Consider the following 27,887-nt stretch of genomic DNA (forward strand, 5'->3'; position numbering starts at 1 on the left):
CAATTTTACATCTGTCCCACAGACGATAGGTCCACACACTTATTAACAGCGCCTGGAAGATCAGCTCTGCACTCAGGATTTCAGGTAAATAGGTTTCAATACGGTGCTTGTTACAACCTCAGATCAAACCTGCCGCACTCCTAAAAGCTGGCACAAAAACAGCCCGTTTTCCAGGCAGTTTAAGACGTGGCATGTGTACGGGCCCTATATCTACATACAGAGTAGGTCCTCTCTCGCACGGAGTCTGCCATGTTGTTCTACAGTAGCCCAGAACAGACAAACCAAACAGTAGCTCAAGATAGCAGAATTCATAGTTTCATGTTAGACACCGGAGCAGTTTGAGTTCTGCAAGCTCAACGCTAGATGCCACTAAATCCTACACACTGGACCTTTAAGACTGGGTGTGAAAGACGCGCAAGCAAAAATGTCTGGTGAGCATCTGGGAGATCCACGACAGGTTTCTAATTTCAACAGAACATAATGCATTACAGACATGTTTGTGAATGAAGTAAAGAGAGAATAAAACAAACCAAGTCTAACCCTGAAATCAAAATTAGCACTAAGCCTGCCTGTTACTATAACTGAGGACGTTACTTGTGCCTGTTACTGCGTATTACAATCAATGTTCCATAACAGCTACAACAGCTCAGCAGTTGAATGCAGTTTTCATTAATTAGAAGCCAAAAGAAATTGAAAAAAAAACAAGCATTACAAAACATTATAATGCCTGGTTGAAACTGTTTGGACAGAGAAATCTGCTTTGGACATCTAAAGGTATGAGAGCTAGTGGTGGTACCTGAACATGGATACACAGACAGCTGAGGAGGCTACTGTCACTCCAAACACTGGCTGCAGTGGCATTATGTCAAACAGTTTTCAGCCCTCGACACATGAAGAGAAAATAAACTACACAATTATAAATCTGCGTTGACATTTCTTTATCATCTGTTACATATTTCAAGTTTACACTGCACAGGAGAAAACACAGCATGAGTATCAACATCTGAATCTCTGTCATTATAAAGGGTTTTATAACTTTAATGTCTCTACTCATTATCTGTTGTTCTCTGATTCCTGTTAATAGAGGTTTTGGTTTTCTTCTCTTACTACTCTTTACAAAATCTGACCAGTTAAAGCTGTTGGTGTCGAGTACCCGTACAGGAATGATACTCAGACTGTGGTTAAGATCAATCTGAAATTCAGCTGTACATTTTTTCCTCAGTGTCATTCACACGATATCAAAAATAAAAGGCTGTCAAATTCTCTATATCCTGTTCAAACTATATGTTGCTTATACATTTGTCACACTTTTAAATGCTAGTGATGAAACAACAAATCAGAATATGAAAACAACTGAACCGCTTTGTAATGAAATGAATAGAAGTACATGTCACATACACGTAACGATGAATAAGGTGTTAATAGAGGCAATTTTTTTTTTTCCATTTTACGATTTATGAATACGACTCTGTCAGGATGGATTTTCATTTATTTGGAAGGAGGGTCACACAGATGGTTGCTTGACTTCCTTTTTTAACCAACATTTAATCTTTACATGGAATTTGTGGACATTAGTACCACCTATCTCAAGGTACCAGTGCTCTGTGTAAAAAAAAAAAAAAAAAAAAAAAAAAAAAAAAAAGATTTAGTCACATCACCATTTCCTGTTAACGAGGGCAGTCTGCAGTTCTACTTTCATGTGCGTTAGTATGTGATTGTACAATCTTGTGGATACTTTTCATGTGTGCACGCTATACATTTGTCTTGTGAAAATAAATATAAAATTTTACATGAAAGTTAATGGGCATCTAGAAATGACCAAAAGGGTCCCTTATGCACTTGGAAGAAAACTAATCTAATGGAAATTAAAGAAGCCTCCAGTTTCTAGAGGTCTACTTCACATTACTTTACCTGAGCGACTACACCGACCTTTTGATTTCTGCATTTTCTCCAAAAGGAACACCAAGTATTTGTTGCCATATCACAACGCACAATACCAACCAGATGGCCTACCATTTAACCCTAACATCAATAAAGTGAACAGCAGATATGCATCTGCTCATGCTTAACTCTGTATCCGTTTCCACCTATTGCACAACTGCGAAAATAATCACTATTTCAACTGAATGTGCAGCTGTAATCCTGACGTTTGAGGCAGCCACAGCTAAGACCTGCTCAGATTATAATTGTTAGAGGATGACTATAGAACTGCACTAGAAATTGACATAACTTTCAACAAATATTAAATCAAAGAAAACTGGCTACAGAGCCTGATGCTGGTTTTTTAATATCGCCACAACCATGTCAGCATCTACACAAAATTAAGAACAACAAAAGGCTCAAAGACAACTAGGTGTTCATGTTTCTCCGTTCGAACGCAGAACCGTTTAGCAGTCTGTCTGAGAGCAAAGGGCGACGATGCTCTCCTCCTACACGAGACGAAAATCTCACTAATCCCTGACCAGATGGCCAGAAATGAGTCAGTGTTCCTGCTGGATGCCATGTCTGTCTCAAGCTTCAAAAAGAGTGTGACATCGGGGTCTGCAGTCACTCGTTCACGTCCCAAATTTCAGAGAGCAGCGGGGGCAGCTTCTTGTCCTGGAGGCGAAGGGCGAAAACCTGCTCCGAGTGGACGCTGCTTAGTGTGCGGAGGCTCACCAACTTCATCAGCATACGGGGAAACATCAAATGATCCTGAGGAAACCATTAAAACAAAAATTAAACTAGAATTACAGCCTTCACACACATCTTAGGGCTCGTTTATGCTCGACGTCAGATATGGAGACGAAGACAGATGGAGCCTCCTGTTCGCACTCTGCGTTCACTTTGTCCATATTTGTACACATTTCCTGAAAGCTAGCAGATATGGACAAAAGGGAGAAGTACTACCAGAGATCGCGAAGGTAGTGTAGCATAATTCAAGCGAAATATGACACAGGAGATGACAAAGAAATTTAAATAATGGTGGAACGGAACAAAGTGGTAATGTAGTGAAAAAAATTCTCCGTCCATGTGTCAGGATGTATTGTTATATGGCTGCACAGACCACTGCCATCTACAATGATGCCTCCATTTAAAGATACAGTATTACGACCCCCTCCACTGTTGCCTTGTTTGTTGTTGTGTGAAATGTTTGACTCCGCCCGCTAGTGCCATCTGTTGGCTGTATCTATGCCAACATAAAGGACACATGGCAGTATGAGGGCAGTGGTGTTTACAACGTTTGAAACAGACGCGTCTATTTTCGTTTGTAAAGGAACTATAAATGAGCCTTTAACCTGGCAGCACAGAAGACCTATACAATCAGCCAATTCAGTATCTGACCAAATATCTCCCCTTCTGTTCCCGAGTTACGACGTTGAGTAATGGATAGAAAAGTGTTTTTGCAGAACATTATGACGTCACAGTGACGTTGACCTTTTGACTTTTTGGATATAAAATGTCATCACTTCCTCATTTTATCCTGTTAGATATTTGCATGAAATTTTGTCATAATTTGCGTACAAATTCTTCAGTTATGGCCAGAAATGATTTGTGAGGGACGCAAGGTCACAATAACCTTGACAACTGACCACCAAAATATATTCAATACATTGTTGAGCCCAAGTGGCTGTTTGTGCCAGATTTGAAGAAATTCCCTTAAGGTGTTCTTGAGATATTGTTTTCACAAGAAAGAGACAGATGAGGTCACAGTGACCTCAACGTTTGACCTTCAAAATCTAATCAGTTCATCTTTGATTCCAAGTGGACGTTTGTGCCAAATCTGAGGAAACTCTCTCAAGGCCTTCTTTAAAAATCTCAATGATGAGAATGAGACGGACGGAAGGTCACAGTAACCTCAGCGTTTAACCTTTAAAATCCTACCCACTCATTCTTGTTTCGAAGTGGACGTTTGTGCTAAATTTGAGGAAACTCTCTCAAGACCTTCTTGGGAAATAATAATGATGAGAATGAGATGGATGAAAGGTCACAATTACCTTGACGTTTGACCACCAAAAAATATTCAGTTCATCATTGAGCCCAAGTGGATGTTTGTGCCAAATTTGAAAAAAAAAAAAAAAATCCCTCAAGGTGTTCTTCAGATATTACGTTCACAAGAATGAGACAAAGGAGGTCATACTGACCTTGACCTTTGACCACCAACTTCTCAGTTCATTCTTGAGTCCTAGTGGATATTTGTGCCAAATTTGGGGAAACATCCTCAAGGCCTTCTTGAGATATTTCGTTCATGAGAATGAAATGGACGCAAGGTTACAGTGACCTTTGACCACCAAACCCTAATCAGTTCATCACTGAGTCTGAGTGAACATTTGTGTCAAATTTGAAAATAATCCCTGGAGGTGTTCTTGAGATATCACGTTCACAGGAATGAGACAGAGGAGGTCACAGTGACCCTGACCTTTGCCCACCAAATTCTAGTCAATTCATTCTTGAGTCCAAGTTGAAATTTGTGTCTACTCTCAGCTTACAGCAAGGAGAGTAGAGGAGACTTTGTGCCCTACAGTGACTTTTGCAATGTCTCTGCATCACTGACTTATAATGTCGAACTGTAGCTCTATTTTCAGTTGATGTCAAACAGTGACAAAGGATTTAGGTCACTCACATTCTCACATTCAGTAGCTGTATTACAGTAAAAACAGTTTCTCCTAATGGCCTTTCTCATCCTGCAAACAACTGCTCTTTAACCCCCCCTCCAGTCTGAACAAAAAAAGTAACCTCAGCCCTGACCCAGTGTGCTTGTTGTGATGACGCCAGCCAGGTTATGCTGACATACCGTCGGTCACAAGAGGAGAGGTTATGTAAACCACCAGCACTTACATTTGGTCTCTTTATCATGATGTAAGAGCGCAGTGCGTCCACATAGGGCTGCTGCAGCCTCTCCACCAGATCGTGATCCTGCACATTCGGGCGATCTGAAACAGAGGTTACCACACAAAACAGACACCTGTTAATGTCTTTCATTACAGATTATCACTATGCGGTAAAATATGATTCATGATTGGAAAATGAAACTGCAACCAGCCCATTTGTTTATTAAAGGACTAACAGGAGTAACATTAGCTCTAAATACATTCTGACTTTGAGGATTCACCGTAGGTTGTGGTGTTTATACATTCTGACCTGCAGAAAAGATGTTGATGGCAATAAGCAGCGCATATTCTGCCTCATCCAGGTGCAGGTCGTTCATTCCTTTAGAAAACTCAAAGATGGGGTTAATGAACTCAAACTGAAGCCCTGGGGAGGTGAGAGTTGAGAGAAACAAGGAAACAAAGTCACTCAAAAGGAAGGAAATGTGAAGCAAGAGCAGCATGTTAAGTTTTTTACATAACTTAACATATTAAACATACCCTATCGCCAAAACTATACCCCATATTTACGAGTATCATATGCTGTATTTAATATCTGATGGTTACTGTCTACTTGTTGCAATAGTTGAAGCATAGACAATTTGTATAAAGTAAAAAAAAAAACTCAACAGGAATACAGGTAATCATTTTATGTGATATTCATATATTACATAAACATCTGATAGGTAGAAATGAGCAAGTGCACCTGCTTTGGCAAAATCTTCCTTATTGTAGCTGAAATCCTTAAGAAATGTAATGCTGTCGATAGCAGGGTTGTACCGCCGTGATGTCTCAAGCAGCATAATCTGAGAAAGACAAAACACATCTTTGTGAGAGGAATATTAAAATAAAGCCAAACCAAGACAAACTGATCTGCAGAGATATTCAAAGAAGTAGTCAGAATTGTATAGGAAGCAACCAAGTCTTTAAAACAGCATTGCTGAGGACTAGAAGGTCTATCAGTGCTAGTAACATATTTTCTGTATTCTATGACAAAAATATACCATTTAAGACCTTACAACAACATTTTGAAATGAGTCAGCTGTTCCTTGCATTTAGTTTACCCGTATCATATCAAAGAAAGTGTTGATTTTAATTCAGTGATGTATACAGTAGGGGTGGGCGATATGGCCCTAAAATAATATCAATCAATATTGACAATATCGCAAATTAGTAAACAAATGTAAATATTGTATTATTAATTTAAGAACACAGAATTGCAAAAAATGAGTGATACAGTTTTACAGTGTCTTCAAATATTCAGTAAAAACTAAACATAAATGATCTCTCATTTCTTTAGTTTGTGAACAACAACAGTAACTCAGAGTGAGATTCAGATTCTGTTACAATATAATAGTTCAACTAAATACAATCTACCACAAATAACACATTCAAACAGCTCCCAAATACAAAAAATGTCCCAAAGAATCTATGAGATCTATAAGTTTTTTGTATGACAACAATGTCATCAAGGAAAAAATAATACTGTGAGTATATAGTATATATATGATATTAAAAATTCTACCGGTATCATCGTGAACAAGACGATATGGCACATCCCAAGTACACAGTTACAATGTTCATTTTAAAATGCTTGCATTCAGAGCAAAACAAACATTTCAAAAGTAACAGAGGTCTATCTTAATTCAAATTCAAGGGACAACAGATTGTGTCACCTGTGTTCACTTTTTGTTCTACTGTCCATCATATCACAGTCTTAGAAACAGGCTTTTCCTCAAATGTCTGCAGAATACCTGATTTGTTTTCTATGTCTGATGAATGTAGACTTCAGTACCTGTTTACAAAGTGTTTCACCTCACTCAGTTTGTGTTACACGCCTACTAACAGCGTAGGAGGGCACTTTATGTTTGATGTGCTACAGACTGTGTCTCATGTTTCATAGCTTTAATGTCAAAGGAGCAGGCCTGTGTTCAAATCTGCTTTGACACTCTTTAATTTTGTTTGAAATGCATGCAGGTGTATTACATTTGTTCTTTCACTCTCATTGTGATGCTGCTCATTTTTGTTATGTCTGTCGTGTCTTGAAAGCCTTTGCAGGCTGTGCACCTTCTGTTGCATGACACTTTGAGATATAAATTACCTTTACCTTGCCTTAAGCTGCACCTGCAAGAAAAATCTCTCATGACAAATAATGACAAACCTCAATGGTTGATGTCTTCAGTAGAGCGATCTGGTCTTCCCTCGTGAGCTCCAGGAAACCAGGAAGCTGCTTAGCAAAATCCACAATCTCCTGGACTGACATGATTGCTAGCTCAGTGAAGTGGGCGAACCGCTGCTGACGCACTTCTCGGTTCTGCAGGTCCTGACTCTGTGGCCACGGCTGTTGGATGCACAAACAAAAACATTAACATACACACCCAAATGTATGAATTGGTAAGCATGGAGTTATCATTCCCCTGTAATGCTCACAAAGCAGCCGACACAGAGTATTAGAGGTTAAACCTGGACAGCAGAGATGCTCACATCAAGTATGCTTTTAACAGACATTGACTCCAGATGTCCGTGACTCTCAGTCTACCTACACACACCAGCAGTCACACAATAACAGCTTTTTGTTTCTATAGCAGCTATATTTTAATCCTCGAGCTGCCATGTCCTGGCAGAATACTGGCCTCCCACACTGAACACCTACCCTAAATGCAGCTCTTGTTACTTATTCTCCAAGTGAAGCTAATTTTACTGTCTCAAGTTAATCGTTACTACCGCAACCCCCACAACAGCATGAAAGTATCTATGTTTAATTTCTCTGGCCATGTGTCTAGTTTGTTTATGTTTTATTTGTCCAGCTCTGCTGCTCCTGTTTATGCCTATTTTAGTTTTTACATTAAAAGCAACAAGAGTCAGAGAATTCCTTGTATGTGCACACATACCTGGCCAACAAAGCTCATTTTGATTCTGAAGTGGGCCTGCTGAATTTAGCATTAAGTGGGTGTAATAAAATCACCGCCTTCTATATGGTTAGTATAGCATGAAAGACAATTAACTGGTCAAAATTGATCCTCTGAGACGTCCACTTACTGTCACTTTCGGTCGGTCAAGGAAAGACCTTTTGTTGCATTGCTTCTGCATGGCCACCAGCTTCTCAATCATCTCCTGCTGCTGTGGATCGAGCGCGGCTGTTTCCTGCGGAGGGGTGGGGGTGACCACTGTGGACGTGCGGGCTGTTTCCTCCTCCTGCTGCTTCTTCATCTTCTTCAGTCTGATTTGCTCCTCAGAGAGCACACCTACAGGTCAGAGAGGATACACTCGAGTTAACAGGATGTTCCACTTTATTCTTATGATTTTCACTCTGGCTGCAAACCCACGTTCCAAAATTAAAGCAGAATCTAAATTTTCTCTATCTGATTCATCTGGCATTCAGACACTCACACTGCTCCAGCATGCCCGCCTCCCGACACTTGCGCAGGCGGCACTGCTGGCACTTGCGCCGCATGTACATGTCCATTTCACAGCGGCCGTTGTTTTTGCAGTTGTACTGGGCACTTTTAATGACGCTGCGCCGAAAGAAGCCCTTGCAGCCCTCACAGCTCAACACGTTGTAATGGAAACCAGAGGCCTTGTCACCACATACGCTGCACACCTCATTGCCAAGCATCTTTGGCGCGGGCCCCTTCTTTCTCTTCACTGGCTGGCCATCTACACACACACATAGAAAAAAGAGGTGATTAGCCATGTTAAGCACTTTCAAGAATTATAGGCACGGAAATTCTCTAAGTAGCAACTTGTTTACTGAGTAGCTCACACAATTATGATTATGATTATCACAATTATTTTGATCAATACTGATATCACAACATCAAAATACGACTTAAAATAAGGTTCTTCTTTATCCGAATACAGTCCATCTTCAATGGACACATATCTGCTAGTGCATTTTATTTTATTGGCCGATTGCCGACGCCGATGTTAACACTTATATTTTCATCATATATATGGTGTTTTACTTAGAAATTATGTCCTTGTGTTACTTTTTGCACTACAACCTACTTCTGTTAAATTGGCAATAAGAAGAACTCTGGTACTGTGAACATACATGTGAATGTCTTAATTCATATAGACTTTGCATAATTATTTTATTTCCCAGAGGTTTACTGCCTTTTTGCACATCATATTTTTGATTTATTTTGTGTTCAAATTGTTCATAATGCTGCTTCTTCCACACAATGTCTGAATAATACAATTATTTGAAAATAGTAAAATGTTCTTCCTTCAATTTATATCTTTGTAATGGGTGTTTGAACTATATTTAAGCCATCAAAAGCAGGTATTTCGGGGGTTTTTAAATTGAAAAACGTAAAAATTTAATCTGCCGATATATCGGTTATTGGATTCTTTTATTCCATAATATCGGAATCGGCATTGGCCCCAAAAAATCCATATCTGTCGGGCCCTAGTTAACACCTTGTTTAGTTATTATATTGAGTATAGTTATGTCGTTGACCTCTTTCATATGCCTAGTTGTTCAGTTCTTGGTTTAACAAAAAAATACTAAATTTCTAAAGGAAAAAAGGAGAATTATGGCTTAAATTCTAATTTCTTTAAACTTTTAGCAACTAAGACAAAGTTTGGAAGATGATTAAAACACTGAGTTACCTGCTTATCAAATAGTCTTGTGCATCTGATCCAATTCAACCCAATACATTCACTGTGTTGAAAATTTATTCAAGTTAATTCAACTGTACAGGCTATCACTGACTGTGCTGTTAGTAAAGCACGACTGCACTTCAGTTTCTAAAAAAACCCCCTTTGCTCACCCCCGTATTGATATACATGACTTTCATGACTAAAATCACTGACTTCCAGTTACATGCCTCCACCAACCAGACAAAGCTGCAATTGACATCCAGACTCATAATGTGTGTGAAGATTTTGAAATAACTTAATAAAAAAGGATTAGGCAGGTTTTTTTTTCAAATGCGAAACAGAAGTTACTGCTATGTTAAAATGTGTGATTCCAGTGAATAACTTCCATGCTGTCTTCACTCAGAGACTATTTTTACCAAGGAGCACAGAGAGCTGATAGAGAGCGTCGTCACATGGTGACACGACAATCACCTGAAGCTTAATATTAGCAGAACCAGTGAGCTTGTGGTAGACAGAACAGAGGAGACCACAAAGTTGTAGCCATGACAGTAAACTTTGCTCTAAATATGGATGTTGCTGCGAGGAAGATCAATTCTAAACGTGGATACTTCACACACATCTCCCCCCCGACAGCACAGACGATCTGAACAATCAGCACAAGATTAGAGTCACCAATTCAATATCTCCTTCTGTTCCTGAGTTACATTATCATGTCACAGTGATGTTGACCTTTGAGCTGCTGGATATAAAATGTCATCACTTCATGTGCAGAATTTTGTCTAATTAGTGTATGAATTCTTGAGTTCTGAAGATACACTTGTTTTGTGAGGTTACAGTGAGCTTTGATAACCCACATCTAATCAATTCCCACTTGAGTCCAACTGGACGTTTGCATCACGTTTGTAGTTTTGTGGACGGCGTGTTTTTCTCTCGCTCTTGTTCTCTCTCCCGTCTGTCCTGCCACACTCTTTATTCTGAACACTTGACTGTTTAATTTATATATTTTCCAATTTTATTAGTTCTTTATTTTGTTATGCCAGTGTTTTGTGTTGACTTGTTAACTTTATATTTGTTATTTATTTTGTTTTGTGTCAGTGTGATGTCACTGGAAAATGTAAATAAAGGATTAATTCATTCATTCATTCGTTGTAGCAAATTCAAAGGGATTCCCTTTCCGCGTGTTCCTGAGATATCACATTCACAAGAAATGAGGTGGACAAATGGACAACACCAAAATACTGGTTAGTCTCGTCTGTGGAAGCCATCACACCAGTCAGGTAAGCACACAGACACACTTGAAGAAACACACCCTACTTTTTTAGATTCTAGAGAATGGTAAATGGTAAATGGACTGTACTTGTATAGCGCCTTTTTTGTCTTCTGATCACTCAAAGAGTCACATTCACCTACTCACACACACTCATTCACAAAACCGGTGGCCGAGGCTACCACACAAGGTGCCACCTGCTGCTCAGTAACCATTCACACGCTCTCACACACTGATGGAGCAATTTGGGGTTCAGTCTCTTGCCCAAGGATGCTTCGACATGTGGACTCGGGGAGCGATTAGTGGATGACCTGCTCTACCTCTGAGCCACAGCCGCCTCTATGTACCATATTCCATGGTAGAATATACTACCATAAAATGTTAAGCTCCCCATTTCACCGCATCCTGACAGAAATTATGTAAAAATGGGACTCAAATTTAGCCATGCCTGCTCTCACATCTTCATTTTCAGAATGGTGATGCACCACTGATTTTCAGGTTTTCCCTAAATGACTACTTACAGGAACTGCACACCATTTTCCAGATACGCAACTAGACACTCTCTCTAAAGGGGATGTGCACTATTAAGTCACTGCCTGCTTTATTTACCTCAATTTTTCTTCTTAAAAATTTAACGCCTTCAATACCACAAGGATTCAAATTTAATGTCAGTTGTATGAGAACTTTTCTCTCACCTATGCTGGCAGATGTGTCACCTGCAGATGGATCCAACTTAATGTCGCTCGGCTCTACCGGCAGAGGGCTGCTCATGTCAGTTAGTGAAGGGCCATTATGGGGGGGGACGGGGAAGTCATCTGGCTGGGAGAGGTCAGCCAGCGACAGCAGGCCATCGTGCTTCATTGTGGTGCTTCCACTGCTCTCCTCAACCATGCAGTCCAGCTGCAGCTCAGAGGCCCCGTCAAACACCTTACTCTCATCTGACAGAGGAGACACAAACACATTCAAACCACATTATATCACTGTTCAAGGCTTTATCAGCTTGTCTTTACCTCAATTGTGACAGGTGTCCAAAAATAAATGTTGGGTGATATTGCAGGGTTGGCTATTGGTGCTTTCAAAAATTATTCACACAATGAGATTTTTCATAAATAATCATTAGTAATGTGGATATAAGGACTAAGTGAGTAAAGGCAAAGAACAGAACAGCTAGAACAGTCTGTTAAGGTCAGAAAATTGCGTCACTTTACTGTAATGGAGCCTTTAAAACCAGAAAAAGACAATGCTCATGTTAATACGAAATCCAAAATTTAAGACCAGGGCTCCGACACGTTTTAATTTACAAAATTTCAAGCTTTTCCATGACTTTTCAAGGACCCAAAATAATAAAATCCCCATGAACATACACAACAATAAATTACAATAACTTCGGAGTAGAAAATCCTTGTGTCATGAACATAAAATCAAACAGCGCCTAGCAAACACTGTCTCGAATGATTTGTTTTTAGCCACCTAAAAAGAAGGCCCACCAAAAAATTAAAACATGAATAAATAATTTAAATGTACACTATATTTATAACATTTCACTGCTTTATCTTGCCTTTAGAGGGACTTTTGTGACGAGGAACAGAAACCGTTATAATTATTTCTGCTTAGCTTCGAGTCTGTGCATACACCTTTCTAGTTTTGTGCTTGCATGTCTGTATCATTATATGACAACTGTGATCTATTATGTTCTGTAAAAGCTGCAAAACCTAATAAAAACAATTCACAAAAAAATCAAAGGGAATAAAGTGTTCTGTATCTTACTTAGCAGAACACTGAGTTGCTGGTCGACCGTGGCGTCAACTGGTTAGTGTGTAAGGAAAGATGGTGAAAATATCTCAATATATCATACACTTACGCTGATAATGATTTTTTTTTGAGGTGGGTAAAATACATTCTGCGGCAGCCCTGTCCACAGCAGTACATTGTTTAACTCTTGTGCCTGCAGATTCGGTTTATTAAAAACATCAGATAGGTCGAATCACAGTGTTTGACTACACAACTTTAAATGTTAGTTACAGCTGAAAATGACAACAGAAATCAAATCAATCGTTTACCCAGAAGTGACTGCTTGTGTTGTGCGACATCACAGTGATTCGGTCAATAACCCAAACAGATGTGTATAGTATACTTTAATCTCAATGTTTATTATGTTTAATTATTTTTTGAATATTGAACAGCAACCTTTTCCAACCTCTAATAGCTGGCTATGTTCATATTCACTTCCAATACTTCCTACTAACCTACAAGCACAGTCAGTGCACTGTCCTTTCAAACTCTATTCAAACATGATTCCAGCTGGCTGGCTCAAGGAGAGAGCGACAGACTGCGGGAGAAAAAGAAGAAATACAAGCTACATGATGGTAAACAGAACGTCACATCTACCTATATTCAAGCTACGTTATGTCAACAGCTCCAGAAAATAAAGGCGCTACTATGTTACACTCATCAAAAGTTATCAACAGAAGATTACTGTGACAATTAACTTCATTACACACAACAAAATTCTATGACTTGTCCAAAACTTTCGAGGATTTTACTAATTCCATGACTTTTCCAGGTTTTCCACGACAGAGGGAACTTTGTAGGATGATATCTAGACTCAAATCATGATGCAGATATAATATTGATATACTGCCCGGCTCTACTTACAACACTGAATGCTCAAACTGCTCTTTTCTTAGGCTGTAAAAAATCAAAGCAGTCGTGCCGTGGATGCATTTCAGAAAAAGGATTCATCACACTCCCACACATGAACTTCATTCTATTTCAAATCAAGATGTTCTTTTGAGTTGGGCAACATAATAGATGATAGAATATAAATACCAGGCTGGACGGCCACTTCTAGAGCACACAACAGAATTATACAAAGTTTGTGGTATTGTAAAACAAGCTTTGCTGAGAGAAGTGAACCCTGTCCAGTTTGATCACACAGAGGACTAATATAGAAGAAGCGGTTCCTCTTACCATGACCAACATCTGGGATATCAGTCACAGACAGCGTGGACATCTTCTGCACAGCAGCTTGTCATTACGAAATCAACGTGTACCTGTGCAATAAAGAAAACAATCCGTTATAATGGCAATTTTACAAGTATAACCACAAAAAAATATTTAGATGGAAGCAGTGTGATAGAGTGAGATAAAAAGGGAAGGAATTCTGCTGACACTCTACGTATGTAGGGTGTGTGCACATTCAAAACAGGGATGTGGTCGAATTGCATCAATAGCAAGGAAATCATTATGATCCAACACAGCGTAACGCCGTTCTTAGAAAGGTCTAAAATACGACGAGTCTTAGAATCAACCAAGATCCTGTCTATAAAAATGTGTATACAGGAAAGCCAACTGGCTGTAAAAGCAGAAATGAAAGTTTGTCATGCGCCACATACGGGCGCATTTAAGGAAGCTGATTCAGCAGACACACATGCATGATTTTATCTATTTTTAACCAGCCTGTGAGGAGGAAACCTCACTTTAAAAATACAGGCTTTCCGCAATTTGTTTTGACACATTTAAAAAAAACTCAAAAAAAGGGCATCTAAGTTGATTATTATGTATAATTTAATGCAGCACTGTAATTAAACACCAAAGTCATGACAAATTAATGACTCTATTATATCAGCTGCCAGCTTCTTGGGTCCATCTAACTAAAACTAATACAGTTTAACACAACAGTCCTGCAATAAATCCTCCCGTCATGAAGGTTAAAATGTTCAGTTTTTTGTTTTTTGTTTTTTTTTTTTTGTGGAAACTGTCTTAGAGCGGAGCTGATTCAACTTCACGGTCATTTCAGAGGCTGCAGTTGATGCTGCTGTTGAACTGTATTATGTTAAAATTCAGGGTGTTTATTCAATCTATCCTGGTTGATATAAACAGGGTAGATAAAATAACAAGATGAGAATGTCTGTTACTGTAAAACACAGAGGCACTTTATCACACTGATGCAGAAATATTATATTAGACTGTTACAAACTTGACAACATAAAACTGTTGCCCTGGTAACAGAATAGCAATGAAACAGTCTAAAGGCAACCCTGGCAACAGGGTGTGGTCTTAACCTAATGTCTATAGCTGCCCCTAATGCATATCTTTCTATCAGCTTTGAGACAGGGGTGGGCGATATGGCCCTAAAATAATATCACGATATTTCAGAGTATTTTTGCGATAGCGAAATTCTTGACGATATGACAAACTAGAAAAAATATATATTCAATAATTAAAGAAAATAGAACCGCAAAAAAATAAGTGATATAATTTGCAGTTTGTCTTCAAATATTCAGTAAAAACTGAGTTTGTGAACAACAGTAACTCAGAGGGAGATACAGATTCTGTATACAATATTAATAGTTCAACAAAATAAAATTTAAATTGCAAATTGCACATTTAAACAGCTCCCAAATACAAAAATGTCCCCTGGGATCTATATATACAAATCAACAGGTGATTTCCTTCTTTTAGTAAAACTAAATGACTGAGTTGTTTTTTTTCCACCTGGACTTTTATGCTCTGCCATTTCTTCTCTAATCATGTAATGTAACCTGTGACAGGCTGACAGACACCAGAACTATCACACATTCACATATATGTAGTATTTTGTCGAGCTGCGAGCGTCATGTAGGTTTACATTACCAAAGATTTATGACAAACAACACCGACTCCTGTGTGCGAACGGCGAGAGAGGAGAGGGAGAGATGCTGTGCTGCTGCCAGAGGAGCCGCTGAATGAGTTCCCTCTGAGCAGTAAGTCACTAAAAGAGTCTGAGAAGTCCAGGGCTGTTCATAAAACATTCAGGACGCCACAGTTTATTCCACACTACTGAAGCCGCTCCTCTTTTTGGAACCACTGCAGAGTCGGTAATAATTTCGCTTTCAGCCATGGTTATGGTTGCCGTGGGTAACAGTACGACGTCAATAAGTCAACACATCAAAATATTGCGAGTATCACGACATGAATTTTTCATATCATATTATAAAATATACTGGCATTATCGTGAACGAGATGATGTGGCACACCCCTACTTTGAGATCTTCTAAATGTGTGGGATTTAGGATTATACCATATAAGATTATGTGCACAGCATGTATTACTTTTGTTAGATTATCCAAGATGGAAGACAAACATTAAGCTTTACGCTGGCATAATTGTGGCATTTTTTCCACATGTTCTTGGACAGTCCAGCTGTTTAAACACTCTGGTCAGAAGTGATATCGCTTATGTCAGAGTTTTTAAATGTCAATTTCCGTGTGTGCCCGAAGTATGCTTGCTGGGCATATATATGTATATATGTATATATATATATATATATATATATATATATATATATATATATATATATATATATATATATAGAGAGAGAGAGAGAGAGAGAAGCCACAAACGTCTAATACAACCACATACTACACATCAGTATAAACAGCATAGAGTTTTCTCATGATATAAAACATTATATTGCCAAACCCTAATTAATATAAGCAGATTCTTTATTTTGGTTTTCATACTCTGATCATTTTAGTTTGACTTTTTTTAGGGTCCAGGCAGCTGCCAGGACACTATTGTAATCCTAGGTATTCTTCTTCGTCTTCTTCCGAGGAAATCATACTTCCCATGGGTGAAAACTCACCAAACTTTGCACAAAGGTCCAGTCTCATGCCAGATATCCTCAGCTGTAAACTCAAGCCAATAATCCTGATGGTGGCGCTATAGCAAGGGACTACAGTTCAAAACTTTGGAAATTCATAACAAATCAACCATACGTGCTACAACTTCACAACTTTCTTCAAACTGTAGCCCCAATACTGAAGAAACTTTTGTACATTTAAACCTATTAAAAATTATGAAGTTCACTCTGTTTTTTTTTTCAAAAACTGTAAAACTTATTAAACCTACCTCTTCCCACAATTTTTGCTCAATTGACACCAAACTTGCTACAGAGCATCTTCAGACTGTCCTACAAAAACTACGTTTCTCAGATTTTTGTTTTATCAAAAATTGAGCCTACAGTGCATCAAAATGTTTGACTGTAAACAGTACTGTAAAAATATACATGCAAATTCTTGCTAAATAAATCTTCAATGTTCGTGAAAAAAATTGACAAAATTCTAGAGTCATGGTAGATGATGTCTGGCAAATTTCAGAATTTTATCTCAAAAACTGAATTTTTGACAGCATTTTGAATTTTGCTCTAATGTGAACAATTGGAGTCAATGTAAAAATGGCATTTTTAAACATCAGTTTTTCACTTATGGAGCAAATCAATCATTGTTACAAACAAATTACCAACATCTCCATGCTGTCTAGATGCAATATGTGTATTTTCAGATTTTTGTCTTAATAACTGATTTTTTTACAGTGGTTTCAAATATGCCTTTCCATGCACGGATGGCTGCTTTACTACAAATCAGTGAATGGCTTAGTCAATTTGTGAAGCCACTGTTAAGTTGCTACTTGCCAATTAGCTCAGAGCAGTAGATGACCATCTTAGGTTCCAGAGGTTGCGGATTCGAGCCTCAACTGGTGCAGAATCCACATTGTAATGTAATCATCTTCTTGTGCTCCAGCTTATTGCTTAAAATTGACTGATCACTGTGCAACATCTTCAAGTCTTTTTTTCTGCTAGAAAATCTGCCTTCTCATGCTTGAAAATAAACCAAACTTTGCACAAAGATCCAGTGTCAATACTTCTTCACTTTGCATGTAGCTCAACTAGTTAAACATCAGTTTTTCACTTATGAAGCTAATCAATCATTGTTAAAATTACCAACATCTCCATGCTGTCTAGATGCAATATGTGTATTTTCAGATTTTTGTTTCGATAACTGAATTTTTTTACAGTGGTTTAAAATCTGCTTTTCCATGCATGGACGGCTGCTAAACCTGTATGTCTGGCTTAGTCAATTTGTGAAGCTACACATGAATTGTCACTGACTAATTAGCTCAGTGAGATAGAAACTGATTCTTAGTCTCAGAGGTTGTGAGTTCAAGCCTCAGCTGATGTAAAAGGCAGATTCTGTTGCTAAATTTCTAAATGTCTTCCAATTCTTCTGCTTGTTGCTCAGAATTGCGTAAAAATGCCCGGACCCGACCCATCGCTGCGCAGCAGCTATAATTTTTCTTTATTTCCTCTACTGCTAAGTGAACACTAAATATGTTAGAAGCACTGTTTGCCTATAAACATAGCAACAGTGGTGACTCAGAGCATTGTGGTATTGGGACAAGGCCACCAGCAATGCAAGCTTTCACTATATAACAACATGCACAAGCACTGCACCAACTGTTATTTCCTATGTAAAGCTTACAGTGTTCAAATCATGTTTAAACTGTGTCACAAAGGTTCTGCTGCCCCCTGCAACCAATGCCTTTTGTACTGTATGCTTACAAACTATCAGCTAATGTTCCTAAGATTTGAAAACATTACTTGATATATGAACAGACAAACAGAAGGTAATCCTTCTCCAAAACTTTCCAAACTGTCAAAAACATTGTCAAGAATGATGAGCTGTTTCCAGACAAACCTTGTTTTGTGCATCTACTGACAAAAACGGTTGTAATCTGACAGCTGACAGACTGTAAATAGGTTCAGGGATGCCGGATTTGATTTAAATGCATTACAAATGCACAATCTTAAAAAAGTAATGTTATTCTGTCACTGTTAATATCACCTACTGAGCTGCATGCTAGACGTCCCATTCATTCTATGGGACCCGTGCATGTGTGTTGTGATGACGCACAGAGTCAGAGGGAACCAAAAACAAACTCTGTATTATGCAACCGTTTCTGATGTCAATAAAATATGGGATATAGTTACCCAGCATAACTATTATTATTACAATTATGGTCAACTTAAATATGTCAACCGCTCTATCAACTTTGAAAATATAAAACTTGTGCCAGTCTGGTACTGATTTTTAAAACTTACTGCAATATATTAATGGTATTAGAACAAAAAGTAATCAGTGAGATAAAACATGACAGTCACAACAAGAATCAAAAAGGAGTTCAGCACTAAATCAGGAAGATGAAAGAAGAACTGTGATTAAGAATGAATTTCTCATTGTGTAACTCTAGTCAAGTTATGTTCACCCGAATGTAAAAAGGGAAAACCCATGGTAAAAACTGAACACACTGAAAAGCTGTGACAGCGGTACCTTTCAAAGCCTCACTGATAAGCTTCTAAATACCATAGTAAACCAGTAAAGGGGTTATTGTTGCAGCAGAAGATAAAAGGTGTCACACAGAAAGATGCCTTGGTTTTTTTTTAATATACATATATGTATGACTGACAATGACTGTAAACATTTCCATGCGTTCAATAATGTCACTGCAACAAATATCGTGAGACGTTTAAACAGCAAAACTTTAAACTGTGGTTATGACTGTTGTCACGATACTGGAATTTCTAACTTGGACACAATACCTTGAAAATGATCAATATTCAATGCGCTTTTCGACACCACGGGGAAAAGTGACATTGAGGCTGTGCAAGTTGGGACTGCAGCGATACATCAGTTTCAAGGAATACTGTGATGTAAAAGTTGACAGTTATCATATGATGTGCATTTAATTATCTACCATATTGGGGGAAAAAATGCAACTGGATGGAGAATCTCCCCTTTATTTTATTTATTTATTAAGGGGAGACTTTTTATATTTGTTCAACCAAAAATAACCCTTTCATTTTCATTCCTTTAAAGGTCATTCTGACTGATAATAATATAAATTCTGTCATACTGTGATACCATGAAACCCAGTATTTTCTGAGACGGTTATTGTACTGCGAAAATCTGATTCATTAGCAATCCTAGCACAAGTTAAAATTTTCATTAAAAGATAAATATAACAGGGCTATAACGTGGTTTGAAGAGAAGAGCTGCAGAATGACTGTAGTGAACATAACCAATAAGAGAGAGCGAGAATGTGCACACGTACTGCAGAAAATGAACCACTGATAATATTCAATATTGATCTGTATTGTTAAATTGTTTTTTTGACAACACGGGCAGTTATAAACTTGACAGAGGACACAGACCCAAACTTTTAGCTTTTGAAATAGAATCAGTGAAGCTACGCTAATGTTCCTCACGCATAAATGCACACCGCATCTATCTTAATTAAAGTACTCTGAAGTAAGCTGGTTTTAAATAAATGAACATTTCCGTAAAGCTAAAGTTGTTCTTCTTTTGGTTATGTGAAAGTTGCAACAGGTAATATTTCATTTCACCACTCGCAACCAGGGCGGCCACTATATCCGATTTTCACAACACGATTATTGTGGCTAAAGGAGTTTGCGAAAACGATATTATCATGATATCTATAGGAAATTTGGAAAGCAAAACAAACAAAAACAAATAACGATAATGCCATCAATCAGATTTTTTTTAAATTTTGTACACTGTACATTTTGTGTCTTTTTTTGGCACATTACACTCAAAAAACAAGTGTAGAGAGAGATGATGAGAGTCTGTAACTGTACAAAATCGTACAAGAGGAGCAGTAAACTTAATGGATAGTAAAAAGGCAACTCGATGGCGATGGTGGAGAGAGAGAAAGTGAGAATGGAAATTATTTAAAAGGTGCTAGATTATGGGGCACTGGTGGCTTAGTGGTAGAGCAGGCGCCCCATGTACAAGGCTGTTGCCGCAGCGGCCCGGGTTCGACTCCGGCCTGTGGCCCTTTGCTGCATGTCACGCCCTGTCTCTCTCTCTCCCCTTCACGCTTGTCTGTCCTATACATTAAAAAAAAGACTAAAAAGCCCCCCAAAAAATCTTAAAAAAAAAAACAACAACAAACAAACAAAAAAAAAGGTGCTGGATTATTAACACGATGTCATCATATGTGTATTAACATATCAATTTTTCATTTTTAAATACCATGGTTAATGTCTATACCAGTGCATCGCAACACTCCTGCCTGCAAACTATATGCTATTACTCCAAGTGTCAATTTTTATGACCCTACTTGCCCGCTGACGTAACTGCAATCTGCACATTACTCTTAATGTTGGCTAACTAACACAATATGACTATGAGTAATACTATGTTTGCCTTTAAAATATCCATGTCAGCATTTAGCAGCACTGGCTCCAATTTGCTGCATATAAAGAATGAAATTCCACTGGGATTTCTCAATGATATCCTTAATTTTTCCACTAAAAACAACATGACTAGTACAAAGCAATTTGCTCCTGGTAACGTCAGTTAATGCCGAAATTACAAAGAGGAGGACATTTTGAGACAAAGCCTCATTTAGCTCAAATTATTTTGCAACAGTGACTCTGTGACAGGCACAGCGTTGGACTTGACCTTACCTCTGAAGTTGATATCTTTATCGTCTATGCATCCTGCCCATGTGAGTCCACAACCACAGTCTTGTCGATATCCCTGCGCTGATGGAGGACTGGCTTGGCTGATGAGCCTTGAGGATGCCAAAACCCCAGTGACTTATTGGGCAGAAGTTTAATGATGCGGTATCTTGAAGACAGTGAGTAGGAAAGAAGGAGAGTCCCTTTCTACAATGCCCAATGGGAGACAGAGGGGAAAACAGAGAGAGAGAGGGAGGGAGGGTGAAAGAGGGAACACAAGAGGTTACTATTGGTCATTTGCATTGCTTTAAAATCCCCACAGGGCTGTGGTGCGCCAGTCTTTTTCCTCTTTTAGTATAAGCAGCCCGTTTTCCTCAAACAACCTCGTAACACACAGACACCTAAGGATGACCCTGACTTTTCTCCAGTTTTTAATCTAAATATAAAGAGTACTGTGGTTCACTGCCTCAGATCCCGCTCTGTAATGGCAGTTACCACTTAAAGCCTTCCCCACAAAAATGTCACACAGCGAACAACAACATAAAATTTGGCAAAAGCAATTCAACTGTACATCTAGCTTGGATGCATCATGAATAACTTTAAGAACAGGTCTCATATTCACATACTGAGAAACCAAAAATCAATATGTTGTGTCACCATGGTGGATCATAAGTCTAAGAGACAACTGGTCTCGTAATCAAAGGGATCAGGTTTTATTGGGTGAATTCACATTCTCTGGTTGTAAAGCATTTTGACTGTGCCTGTAACCTCATGTCATCCCCGCGCTGATCTCTCTGCACAAGTCCAATGTCCCCTGCATCTTATCATCAGCCAGTCACCTTTGTCCATGAGCATGTTTTCGTAGACTACTGGAAAAGAAATCAACGTGCCAGCAAAATCAATAAAGCACTGAATAACACCAAATGCTTTTTTTATATTTAACACTTTTTCTCTACCACACTATTTTAACCTCATGTTATTATCCCAGCAGTCACCGCTGAAATGCTCTGCTCAGTATATAATCTACTTGCAGAGTGTGTGACAATAAAGCCACAACACATGTAATGGATCTAGTTTGGTCATAACAACCTACTATAGTTGATTATAACTCACAAGTCAATAGTACACATTAGCATCTAAATTAAAAGACAGGGGCAATTCTTCTCTTACATGTCAACTAGTCAGATCTCAATTTGACCCACGATACACTGGGCTATAATTCAACTAGTTTTGTAATGCTGAGACAAACTTGCTAACACCCAAAATCAGCGTATATTAGAGTTAGGCAATCATACTGCTATAGTGAGATACAAGACCAGATATTATCTTAGGGCCAGACACACCAAGCCAACGATCGGCTGATGGTCAATGTCAGTCCATCAGTGGACGACTGTCACCCTAGTTTTTGCAGCCTGCCCTGCAAGTTGGCACTAGTCGGCCCTTGTCGGCTGTTTTTTGGCTGACAAGTTGAATCGAAGATGGAGCTTGCAGAGCCCATCCATGAGATTAGCAGTTCAGCTCAGTGCACAAAAACAGAAATGGAGGTGAGGAAAGCTAACAAATGACTCAAGTCATGAAGGAGTGAGATTGATTTTTTTTCTTTTTTTACAGTGGCAACATTATTTTTGTTAGCCATTGAGCTTTTTATCAGAAAAACTGCTCATATTTCTTTGTGTTATTCACTCATAAACAGTAAATATCTGTTCTTTCAACTAGGGATGCACCAAAATGAAAATTTGTGGCCGAAGCCTAATAATATTAAATGCTTGGCCGAATACCGAGTACCGAATACCGTTTTTTAGTTTTTCATTAGTTTTTGCAGATGAACCCCCTCCAGATTAGTATTGTCACGGTACCAAAATTGGGACCCACGGTATGATACCAGTTAAAGTATCACGGTTCTGAGTAGTATCACGATACCACAGCAAAAATGAGGCAGATGTGCCTTTTGTCATTTATAAAAAGATAAATCACTTTTCTATAATACATCAATGATATTTCAATGGAATAAATTACTTATTGACTTATTCATACTTCAAAAAAAGCATCAATAAGTGATTAACATAGGGGGGATCAAAATAAAATAATAAAATAAGACTCAACCAGCCACCCTCTTCCCCTGACAAGTCCCTTCATAAGTAAAGAACAGTCCCTAAAGTGCAAGTGAACGGCTCGTTTCTCCTCTGACACGCCACATACTGTGTGCTGCCACGGCTCAGCTGTTCAGGTACTTTTGGGCAGTCATGACAACAAGTTATTCACCTGGAGCCGGACTTCTCCGTCGCCGGTAAACCGTTATAATGCGCCGCCGTATTTGACAGGAATATGTATTCCTGCCCGTGTCTGTGACCCCCGTTCAACCCACAACTGGCGGGACTCGCCGTTTCGTTTCTGCTGCTGGTTGAAATCTGTACTCACACAGCGTGCTAAATGATTTATTTTGCCCGCACAAAACTATTTTTAGTCGCAAATGCGAGTGCGTTGACGGACTAAAATATCGCCACACTGCCGACATTTTAATCCGTCCGTCACCGCACGCTGTTTGATTGCATTTTCAAAACACGCCGCTATTATTCTGCCTTGCTTTTCACTTATTCCACCGAATACCGAATGTGTGTTTTTTTGTAATATTCAGCCGAATATATTTGGTTACCGAATATTCGGTGCATCGCTACTTTCAACACAGGGATGTGCTGTTAATGAGCTAACTGGCTAACTAGCAACTTAGTCCATCCTGTCGGTCTTCTAGTTTTACTTTTTCAATGACGAATACAAACTACCGCTGCTGGCTAGAATGGAGATATATTTCCTCTCACGCAGGCGCAGAACATACCTGCAAGATAGCCACTTGCCATAGTATTTGCAGTGTGTTGGAGGACAACTTTGTGGCAACAGTCAGCTTTCGTCACCACTAATTCTTTGATGTCAGCTTGGTATTTGGGCCTTAAGATTTTGGATATCATAACATCTTTAGTGTTGTCTATTTCTGTTTTTTTTTAAAGGCTGCATTACAGTAAAACTATGTACTTTTCTTAACTTAACAGACTGTTCTGGCTGTTCTATTATATGCGTTTACCCATGCTGAAATTTCATTGTGTAAGTATTTTGTGAAAACACCAATGGTCCATCAATATCCTTGCAATATCCAACAATATTGATAAAAGTGTTTGGCCAAAAATACTGTCATACTTTGATTTTTGACCATATCACCCAGCTCTAGTGTGAATATAATATATGTGAACTAATTTGAGATTATTTAGCAACTGGTGCTGAAACAGCTACTCGATTCATCCATCGTTCAAACAACAGCAAATTAATCTACAAGAATTTAAATAATTAATTACTCATTTAATCCTTTTTAAAGCACAAATGCTAAAAAATACTGGTTCCAGATCCTCAAATGAGCATATCTGCTGATGTTCTCAGTCTGCTATGATTGTTAAGTGAGGACTTTTGGGTTTTGGACCCCTGGTTAGAGAAAATAAGCAATTTCAATATGTTAACACAGGTGTTGGATATCATATTAACCATTTTCCACAACTGTCTGACATAGACTACACGATGAATCGCTACAGTCCTATTAGCAACACTGTGCTGAGAACAATCACAAAGCCTAAAAAAATAAATAAATGCAGCAACATCCCAGTTCTTGTCATCGTCAGCGACAACGTTGGTGGGTTGTGAGAAAGTTGTACTCAGAAATGTCTGCCAGTCACGAAACCAAACATCTGTGTACAAACAGTCAGCAAGGTTGAGTGGGAAATGTCCCTTTCTTGAAGTCTCAGGGTACCGACGGATGTAAACCTCTCCGGTGAAGCAAAACTGGACAACCTTACTCAGCAACAACTTGGTGTGAAAGCAAAGAGTCAGTGCTTTCAAGAGTCACCAGCTCCAAAATCAATCAAGTTCCCACAAGCACAACATTGGAAGAAGAAGTACATTCAGACCCACCCAGATGTTTTCACTTCTTCTGACTATAGAGACCTCTGTTCAGGGTAAAACTGGGTGGGACTGTGCTGGGAATTATGGGAGGTCACCAAACCTTATAAAATGATAAAGATGTAAGTCATACAGAACTGTCAACAGGTGCAGCGGATATCAAGTGTGTACACGCACACACAGAGGACTTGTGAGACAATAAGTAAAACCATCTGTGAAAGTGGAACCAGCGATACCTGAGGCTTTCACTTAAAACCCTATTGAGGCACAGGCACGACGCAACCAGGTACATCTGGCAAAGAAAACGATGCCAGATCAAACTGGCACAGCCTGGCAGCCTTAGTCAAGCTGAATTAGCTTAATTTGCTATTAGCTTCGGTAGTTAGTTAGCTAATGTTAGTTAGTGACCGTTAATGTCGCAATCATGGTATATAAACAACTTGAAAGAGCATGTCGCAACTTCAAACCCATTTAACAAGTTTCGTGTTGACACTGCTGGTATTCACTTGTAGTCTGACCTCAGACTTGCTACTAACATTAGCTAGCCAAGTTAGTTAGTCAACCAGTCTTCATGTCAGTTAACAGAAGACAAACAAACGCAGCTAGCTACAAGTTTAGCGTGTAAATATTAGCTAACGGTAACATTATTTAAATGTAACAACGGTTGACTCGCTAGCTTTCAAACATCGCCGATAAAACAATGTACGACCGGATGTTTAGGTGAGATTAGCTTCATAGTCAATCCAAACAAGGCCATTATCTTATACGTTAGCCTAACACCCACTCTCGCACTCGAGAGCAACTCCCTTTTGACAAGTTTAACTTAGCTAACTTAGCTTAGCTAACTTAGCACCGCGGCTACCACAGACACGACAAAAGGAGAAATTGGTTGACTTGCCAGGAACTTGACGAGTTTGCGATCACTTGTCGGTTGGCGTATGCTACTCCGTCCGTTTGTGGCTGCAGCTGACAGCGGCTTTGACAACCGGAGCTAGCATGTTAGCTCGCTAGCCAGCGTAGTTATATCATGTGATTCAGCGGCCCCGGGTAGCGCGAGGCTGGCGCAGCAGGAAACAGATTTCATCAGGCTCAGAGGGGCATATGGACTTTACAGCCCAGTGTTTAGTCTGACAGGCAGATGAATGAATGTATGTATTCAAGACACTCAGGTGTACTTGTATTTTAATGTGAGTAATTCCAGACAATTCAGTGCTACTTGACCTACATGACCATTTTTAAACAGCAGTTTGTTAGCCGTGGAACAATCATCCACTGTAAAAATTCAATTCAATTTTCAATTCAATTTTATTTATAAAGCCCAATATCACAAATCACAATTTGCCTCAGAGAGCTTGGACCCTTAAAGCGGACTGGGAAAAACTCCCCCCCAAAAAAACCTTGAACAGGGGGAAAAAATGGTAGAAACCTCAGGAAGAGCAGCTGAGGAGGGATCCCTCCTCTAGGCGACAGACGTGCAATAGATGTCGTGCAGAACAGATCAACATAATAAATTTTCAGCAATCCGTATGACAAAATGATACATAAAGAGAGACAGAGACAGACAGAGATGCAGGGCAGACAGAAATGACAATAGCTACAATAACATTAATTTAAGTAATAATATAATAATAATTACGGTAATTGTGGTACAATATATTGTAAGTATATATTAATATATGATAATATATGTATGTGACAATAATAATCATATAATGTCTATAATAACAGTAGAAATATGACTAATGATAACAGCAGCACTAGGAGGCATCTGGCAGGACCACGGCAGCAGCACAACCACGACACACCATCCATGCGCAGCTGCGATATGAGTTAACCTGCAAGACAGTGGAGCAAAAAGGCTCCGGAGAAGAAGCCGAGTTAGTGACATGCAGTAATAGGACATGAATATTAGCAAGTGAAGAAGAACCAACTTTTTAGAAACTAAGGAGAGAGAAGGAGAGAAGGTGCTCAGTGTAATATAGAAGGTCCCTTGGCAGACTAGGCCTGTGTCAGCCTAACTAGGGGCTGGTACAAGGCAAGCCTGAGCCAGCCCCTAGTTAGGCTATGTCAGCCTAACTAGGGGCTGGTACAAGGCAAGCCTGAGACAGTTTTTTGTCAGCCTGGGTGCTCAGAGTCTCAGAGACTCATAGCATTATATGTGGTATTCCTCGAGGAAGCATTCTTGGACCACTTTTTTTGTTTTCACTATATATTCTTCCACTTGGAAACATTATTAGCCATCACCACATTAATTACAACTCTTATGCTGATGACACACAATTATACATCTCTGTCACACCAAATGCCCCTGATACACTGGATGGTCTCACTGTCTTTCTCACTAACATTAATGTATGGAGGGGTAAAAACTTTTTAAAGCTGAATGAAGGAAAAAACGGAGATTCTTCTGATTGGACCACAAGCGGCAAGCGAAAAACTGCACTTGGTGTTTGGTGGCCTTACAGGGTCATCAAAACTTCCTTTTATCATCTTTGGAACATTGCTAAGGTCAGACCTTTTTTACCCAGAAAGATGCTGAAACACTCACACATGCTTTTATTACCAGCCATTTAGATTACTGCAATTCCCTTTCACCGGACTACCCAAAAAATCAATAAGAAAACTACGGCCAGTCCAGAATGCTGCAGCTAGAGTGTTGACTAAAATAAGGGAAATGGATCACATTACCCCGCTGCTGAAGTCACTACACTGGCTATCTGGATCTTTTAGAACTGATTTTAAAATTCTTTACTTTTTTATAAATCTTTAAATGACCCCGCCCCTCCATACATCAGAGATTTTCTATCATTTATGTTCCAGCCAGATAACTGAGGTCCTCCACTGCTTTACCTTTAAATGTTCCTCATGTGTCCCATAAAAGGCGAGAACGCTTTCTGTTTTTACACCCCTAAACTGTGGAATTCAT

The 27,887-nt window shown here is 39.0% G+C and overlaps 1 protein-coding gene across 2 annotated transcripts; it reads right to left on the bottom strand.

Moving 5' to 3' along the window:
• Positions 1 to 921: 921 nt before the first annotated feature.
• On the bottom strand, positions 922 to 26,015 carry nr1h3 (nuclear receptor subfamily 1, group H, member 3). Of its 2 annotated transcripts, XM_033624479.2 has the most exons (11): positions 25,860 to 26,015; positions 21,029 to 21,229; positions 13,690 to 13,772; positions 11,415 to 11,657; positions 8,238 to 8,504; positions 7,887 to 8,092; positions 7,009 to 7,188; positions 5,554 to 5,653; positions 5,122 to 5,235; positions 4,819 to 4,913; positions 922 to 2,694 (listed from the first exon to the last, which is right to left on the bottom strand). In XM_033624479.2, the coding sequence occupies exons 3-11, from the start codon at positions 13,730 to 13,732 to the stop codon at positions 2,548 to 2,550; spliced, it is 1,395 nt and encodes a 464-aa protein (XP_033480370.1). In that variant the 5' UTR covers positions 13,733 to 13,772; positions 21,029 to 21,229; positions 25,860 to 26,015; the 3' UTR covers positions 922 to 2,547. The 2 variants fall into 2 exon arrangements, with proteins under 2 accessions (XP_033480370.1, XP_078029750.1); XM_078173624.1 differs by lacking the exon at positions 21,029 to 21,229 and having other exon boundaries at positions 1,472 to 2,694; positions 25,860 to 25,997.
• Positions 26,016 to 27,887: the final 1,872 nt, after the last annotated feature.

This window comes from Epinephelus lanceolatus, chromosome 2, assembly GCF_041903045.1.
Source record: "Epinephelus lanceolatus isolate andai-2023 chromosome 2, ASM4190304v1, whole genome shotgun sequence".
NCBI lineage: Eukaryota > Metazoa > Chordata > Actinopteri > Perciformes > Serranidae > Epinephelus > Epinephelus lanceolatus.

Excerpts from the sequence above, each read along its gene's own strand:
- nr1h3 (XM_033624479.2), bottom strand. The coding sequence starts at position 13,732 with ATGTCCACGCTGTCTGTGACTGATATCCCAGATGTTGGTCATG. Across the intron at positions 5,654-7,008 it reads TGAAGACATCAACCATTGAG|ATTATGCTGCTTGAGACATC; the intron begins GTTTGTCATTAT and ends TGTCTTTCTCAG. Across the intron at positions 5,236-5,553 it reads GGAAGATTTTGCCAAAGCAG|GGCTTCAGTTTGAGTTCATT; the intron begins GTGCACTTGCTC and ends TCACCTCCCCAG.